At 37.3% G+C, this 7,500-nt stretch overlaps 1 protein-coding gene across 3 annotated transcripts in view; it reads left to right on the top strand.

Moving 5' to 3' along the window:
* itga10 (integrin, alpha 10) overlaps positions 1-7,500 on the top strand; it is a 104,222-nt gene that overhangs the window by 53,291 nt on the left and 43,431 nt on the right. For all 3 annotated transcript variants that reach the window (XM_061982913.1, XM_061982915.1, XM_061982914.1), the window contains exon 8: positions 4,125-4,275. In XM_061982913.1, coding sequence (XP_061838897.1) covers positions 4,125-4,275 — 151 coding nt within the window. The remainder of the gene's footprint in view (positions 1-4,124; positions 4,276-7,500) is intronic.

Here is a 7,500-nt window from a genome sequence, read left to right as displayed (position 1 = left end):
AGTTTGGGTCTATAGATAGTTAATTATGTCATATTTCGGTTTATTGATAGTGTTTAGTATGTCATATTTAGTAGTTTATGTCACATTTAGGTCTATAAATAGTGTTTATTATGTCACATTTTGGTCTATAGATAGTGTTTATTATGTCACATTTCAGTCTATAGATACTGTTTAGTATGTTATATTTAGGTCTATAGTGATTAGCATGTCATATTTAAGTCTATTGTGTTTATTATGTCACATTTAGGTCTGTAGATAGTGTTTATTATGTCATATTTAGGTCTATGGATAGTGTTTATTATGTCACATTTATGTCTATAGTGTTTATTATATCATGCTTATGTCTATACATATGTTTATTAGTCATATTTAGACCTATAGATAGTGTTTAGTATGTTATATTTAGGTCTATAGATAGTGTTTAGCATGTCATATTTAGGTCTATAGTGTTTATTATATCATGTTTATGTCTATACATATGTTTATTAGTCATATTTAGGTCTATAGATAGTGTTTATTATGTCACATTTCAGTCTATAGATAGTGTTTAGTATCCTATATTTAGGTCTATAGTGTTTAGCATGTCATATTTAGGTCTTTTGTGTTTATTATGTCACATTTAGGTCTGTAGATAGTGTTTATTATGTCATATTTAGGTGTATGGGTAGTGTTTATTATGTCATATTTAGGTCTATGGATAGTGTTTATTATGTCACATTTATGTCTATAGTGTTTATTATATCACGTTTATGTCTATACATATGTTTATTAGTCATATTTAGGTCTATAGATAGTGTTTAGTATGTTTTATTTAGGTCTATAGATAGTGTTTAGCATGTCATATTTAGGTCTATAGTGTTTATTATATCATGTTTATGTCTATACATATGTTTATTAGTCATATTTAAGTCTATAGATAGTGTTTATTATGTCACATTTCGGTCTATAGATAGTGTTTAGTATCCTATATTTAGGTCTATAGTGTTTAGCATGTCATATTTAGGTCTTTAGTGTTTATTATGTCACATTTAGGTCTGTAGATAGTGTTTATTATGTCATATTTAGGTCTATGGATAGTGTTTATTATGTCATATTTAGGTCTATGGATAGTGTTTATTATGTCACATTTATGTCTATAGTGTTTATTATACCATGTTTATGTCTATACATGTTTCTGGGTCATATTTAGGTCTATAGATAGTGTTTAGTATGTTATATTTAGGTCTATAGATTGTGTTTAGCATGTCATATTTAGGTCTATAGTGTTTATTATATCATGTATATGTCCATACATATGTTTATTAGTTATATTTAGGTCTATAGATAGTGCTTATTATGTCATATTTAGGTCTATAGTGTTTATTATACCATGTTTATGTCTATACATATGTTTATTAGTCATATTTAGGTCTATAGATAGTAGGGATGTCCCGATCCAGGTTTTTGCACTTCGGATCCGATACCGATATTGTTTTTGCATTTCCGATCCGATACCGATACTGACCGATACCGATACTGACCGATACTGGCCTATCCGAGCATGTATTAAAGTTTAAAGTTATTTAGCCTACTTAGTTGTCAGAATCATGTTGAAAAGGGTTTTAGTACTCTTGATAACAACTAGCCAGCTGAATTAGGGGAGTTTGAATAATACACAATGGTTGGTAACAAGAAACTGACCTGTTTATTCAAGGATAAACACAAAATAGACAAAATTATACATGACAAACAGAAATGGCATCATTGAACTAGGGCTGGGCGATATGGCCTTTTTTTAATATTGCGATATTTTAAGGCCATATTGGGATACACAATATATATCTCAATATTTTGCCTTAGCCTTGAATGAACACTTGATGTATATAATCACAGCAGTATGATGATTCTATGTGTTTGGATTGATTGATTGAGACTTTTATTAGTAGGTTGCACAGTGAAGTACATATTCCGTATAATTGACCACTAAATGGTAACACCCGAATAAGTTTTTCAACTTGTTTAAGTCGGGGTCCACTTAAATTGATTCATGATACAGATATATACTATCAGATATATACTATCATCATAATACAGTCATCACACAAGATAATCACATTGAATTATTTACATTATTTATAATCCAGGGTGTGGAGGGGGGCGCCTGATGTAAGTGTCAAAAAGACAGCCAAAAGAGTTTGATATGAGAATAAATCTAAAGTTAAAATATAGGGTAGAAATGCACCCATTTGCAGGAAATGTAGTCTTGATTTTTAAAATGTTCTTTCAAGGCTTGCATGTCTACATTAAAACATTCTTCTTCATACTGCATTAATATATGTTACTTTTAAACTTTCATGCAGAGAAGGAAATCACAACAACAAAAATCACTAATTTTTTCATACGGTGTTGATCTGGAAATTTTTGCCTCGGCATGTTGATGGTGTGGACGTGTGGCACCGAATGGAGATAAGCGTCTCGACAGACGTTGCAATATTTGAACAATGATGACGAAAACTGTTGTCTCTGTCGTGTCCGTGTGTCGAAAATTGTTATGCGCTTATTTTTTTATTTGATTTTGTGCGTGGCATAGATTTGCCGTGCGCAGAGGACGTTTGAGAAGGCGCGCACCTTAGCGGCTGCGCTAGCATCACAGCTAACGTTAGCCATGCCGCTACCTCGCTCTCTGCTGGGAGAGGACGTATACGTATGTGACGTATGACGTGACAGTATGTGACGTGTGTAAGAAGGTGCGCTTGCTGTCTGTGAGAGGGAGACACAGGAAAGAGTGAGAAGAGCCTGTCGTGTAATGCCAGCAGCTAAAAGCAACTGCGTGAGAATCGTGGATGTGTTGAAGGTGTGCTGGAAAATGTGGAACGGAAATTACGGAGCAGCAGAAAAGTGGAATGTATTATTTAAATAGGTGCGTTGGAAAACACAGAGGTTTTTTTTAAACTGCATCTGGATCGGCATTTTCCCATGCCTTGCCGATACGCAATTTTTGGCAAATATCGGCAGCCGATCCGATCCAAATATCGGATCGGGACATCCCTAATAGATAGTGTTTAGTATGTTATATTTAGGTCTATAGATAGTGTTTAGCATGTCATATTTAGGTCTATAGTGTTTATTATATCATGTTTATGTCTATACATATGTTTATTAGTCATATTTAGGTCTATAGATAGTGTTTATTATGTCACATTTCAGTCTATAGATAGTGTTTAGTATCCTATATTTAGGTCTATAGTGTTTAGCATATCATATTTAGGTCTTTAGTGTTTATTATGTCACATTTAGGTCTGTAGATAGTGTTTATTATGTCATATTTAGGTCTATGGATAGTGTTTATTATGTCATATTTAGGTCTATAGATAGTGTTTATTATGTCACATTTATGTCTATAGTGTTTATTATATCATGTTTATGTCTATACATATGTTTCTGGGTCATATTTAGGTCTATAGATAGTGTTTAGTATGTTATATTTAGGTCTATAGATTGTGTTTAGCATGTCATATTTAGGTCTATAGTGTTTATTATATCATGTTTATGTCCATACATATGTTTATTAGTTATATTTAGGTCTATAGGTAGTGCTTATTATGTCATATTTAGGTCTATAGTGTTTATTATACCATGTTTATGTCTATACATATGTTTATTAGTCATATTTAGGTCTATAGATAGTGTTTAGTATGTTATATTTAAGTCTATAGATAGTGTTTAGCATGTCATATTTAGGTCTATAGTGTTTATTATATCATGTTTATGTCTATACATATGTTTATTAGTTATATTTAGGTCTATAGATAGTGTTTATTATGTCACATTTAGGTCTAAAGATAGTGTTTTGTATGTCATATTTAGGTCTGTAAATAGTGTTTATTGTGTCACATTTCGGTCTATATATAGTGTTTATTGTGTCACATTTCGGTCTATATATAGTGTTTATTATGCCATAATTAGGTCTATTTATAGTGTTTTTGTCATATTTAGTTCTGTAGATGGTGTTTATTATGTTTGTTATTAAGGCTATCTAGTGTTGATGTCATATCATGAGGAACCACATCCAGCACATTCCCTTCCTTCTCCCTCAGGCCCTTTCACTCCTCCACTCACTTTTTTTCTTTTCTTTGCGTTTGCAGCACAGAGGCCTTCAGCGCTGAGCGGGGAGCGAGAGATGGAGCCACCAAGGTGATGATCGTGGTGACGGACGGAGAGTCACATGACGGCGAGGAGCTGCCCGACGCTTTGCTGGAGTGCGAGAGCAGAAACATCACCAGATACGCCATCGCTGTGAGTTTCTTATTTAATCACTACTGACACATTGTGTAAATAGTCAATAAAACAAATCCTTTTCAACCTATATTTAATTGAATAGACTGCAAAGACAAGATACTTAAAGTTCGAACTGAGAAACTTTGTTATTTTTTGCAAATATTAGCTCATTTGGAATTTGATGCCTGCAACATGTTTCAAAAAAGCTGGCACAAGTGGCAAAAAAGACTGAGAAAGTTGAGGAATGCTCATAAAAGACTTATTTGGAACATCCCACGTGAACAGGCTAATTGGGAACAGGTGGGTGCCATGATTGGGTATAAAAGCAGCTTTCATGAAATGCTCATTCATTCAGAAACAAGGATGGGGCGAGGGTCACCACTTTGTGAACAAATATGTGAGCAAATTGTTGGACAGTTTAAGAACAACATTTCTTAACGAGCTGTTGCAAGGAATTTAGAGATTTCACCATCTACGGTCCGTAATATCATCAAAAGGTTCAGAAAATCTGGAGAAATCACTGCACGTAAGTGTCAAGGCCGTGACTTTCGATCCCACAGGCGGTACAGCATCAAAAAACTACATCGGTGTGTAAATGGGGGCGGCATGGCGTAGTGGGTAGAGCAACCGTGCCAGAAACCTGAGGGTTGCAGGTTCGCTCCCCGCCTCTTACCATCCAAAAAAATCGCTGCCGTTGTGTCCTTGGGTGGGACACTTCACCCTTCACACCGGTGAATTGAATGATAGGTGGTGGTCGGAGGGGCCGTTGGCGCAAATTGCAGCCACGCTTTCGTCAGTCTACCCCAGGGCAGCTGTGGCTATGAAAGTAGCTTACCACCACCAGGTGTGAATGAATGATGGGTTCTACATGTAAAGCGACTTTGGGTACTTGGAAAAGCGCTATATAAATCCCAGGTATTATTATTATTATTAAATGATATCACCACATGGGCTCAGGAACACTTCAGAAAACCACTGTCAGTAACTACAGTTTGTCGCTACATCTGTAAGTGCAAGTTAAAACTCTACTATGCAAAGCAAAAGCCATCTATCAACAACACCCAGAAACCCCGTCGGCTTCACTAGGCCCGAGCTCATCTAAGATAGACTGATGCAAAGTGGAAAAGTGTTCTGTGGTCTGACGAGTCCACATTTCAAATAGATTTTGGAAACTGTGGACGTCATGTCCTCCGAATCAAAGATGAAAATAACCATCCGTACTGTTATAGGCGCATCTGTGATGGTATGGGGGTGTATTAGTGCCCAAGACATGGGTAGCTTACACATCTGTGAAGGCACCATTAATGCTGAAAGGTACATACAGGTTTTGGAGCAACATATGTTGCCATCCAAGCAACGTTATCATGGACGCCCCTGCTTATTTCAGCAAGACAATGGCAAGCCACGTGTAACAACAGCGTGGCTTCATAGTAAAAGAGTGCGGGTACTAGACTGGCCTGCCTGTAGTCCAGACCTGTCTCCCATTGAAACTGTGTGGCACAATATGGAGCGTAAAATACCACAACGGAGACAGTTGAACAACTTAAGCTGTACATCAAGCAAGAATGGGAAAGAATTCCACCTAAAAAGCTTCAAAAATTGGTCTCCTCAGTTCCCAAACGTTTGTTGTTAAAAGGAAAGGCCATGTAACACAGTGGACAAAAGCTTTTTTAGTAATAACAAGAAGATGGCGGACCAGGACTTGATGATTTGGTACGCGTAGGCGGGTTTTTGGCATAAGCAGGACCGACTTAAGAGGGTTCCACTTTGATGAGAGGCTCACTGTTGCACACTTTCACAAAAAAAAAAAAAAATGCTGACTTAGTCGAGTGAGGATCTTATGCGTGTAGCATCTCTGACATTCCTCACACACCTTTAATTAATCACACATCGCCGCCCCCAAAATAGCATCTCCAAATTGCCAAATGAGACCCTTTGCTTGGACTAAAATAACCCGGCGGAGACATCAGTGCTTCCTGTCCAGCTGCGCCCCGACAGAGGCGCTCAGACGCTTGTTGTCGCACTCAAAACTCCTCCCGGGACCACAAGAAGGCGGCGCCAGCTTCAGGCTGTGACCACACTGACAAGATGCAGAAGTCATGGCAGACAGTGTCGGGCCACATAAAGATGGCTGCCACACAGTCACATGACCCACACGGCATCTCATTTTGCTAATGACAGCTTCTTTTCTAGACCAGTGGTTCTCATCATCCTCACTTTTGATCACAACTTATTTTTATTGACCAATCAAAGAGGTCCTCAGTGATGAATGGCACTACTGGATGAAGCCCTTTTACCTCCCACCTATTTTATGTTTAATACAGAGCAGCAGTGACATCAAAATGTCCGGTTTCCCTGCTCGTCAGGGGATGTTATAAAATCCCCTGACGAGCAGGGAAAACTGTGAAACAGGCTTGTAGGGATGATATAGCCTCTGTGTTTTTCCTGACCTAACATATATTCCGTATATTCATCAAACTTTATTGCCGACTCCAACATCCAAGTAGACATACAATCACATACAGTACATAAAACAAACAGAATACAGTGTCAGGCAAACCTGCGAAACAGGCTTGTAGGGATGATATAGCCTCTTTTGTTTTTTCCTGACCTAACACATATATATATATATATATATATATATATATATCAGTGACGTGCGGTGAGGTTGATGGCTGGTGAGGCACTGACTTCATCACAGTCAGATTTACAAACATATGAACCTTAAAGATCTTATTCACCATTTGATTGGCAGCAGTTAACGGGTTATGTTTAAAAGCTCATACCAGCATTCTTCCCTGCTTGGCATTCAGCATCAAGGCTTGGAATTGGGGGTTATTAAATCACCAAAAATTATTCCCGGGCGCGGCGCCGCTGCTGCCCACTGCTCCCCTCCCCTCCCAGGGGGTGATCAAGGGGATGGGTCAAATGCAGAGGACAAATTTCATTACACCTAGTGTGTGTGTGACAATCATTGGTACTTTAACTTAACTTTACACATACAAACTGTAGCACACAAAAAAGCACATTTAATAAAAAAAACGTTATTATGGTCTTACCTTTACTTATAAAATAAATCCATGAGCCGCTTGTGCTGGATTATTGCAATCCCTGACGAGAGTGTTATATCAACTAAAGCCCTCACTTAAACCTTCCACGTGCAAGATTGAATCTATTTAAAAAAGTGTAACCGAGGGTTTATAAATGTCGCCTATACTGTATGAGACTACAAAATAACAAACA

Source organism: Nerophis lumbriciformis, linkage group LG21, assembly GCF_033978685.3.
Source record: "Nerophis lumbriciformis linkage group LG21, RoL_Nlum_v2.1, whole genome shotgun sequence".
NCBI lineage: Eukaryota > Metazoa > Chordata > Actinopteri > Syngnathiformes > Syngnathidae > Nerophis > Nerophis lumbriciformis.
This window is presented reverse-complemented; position numbering and strand designations above follow the sequence as displayed.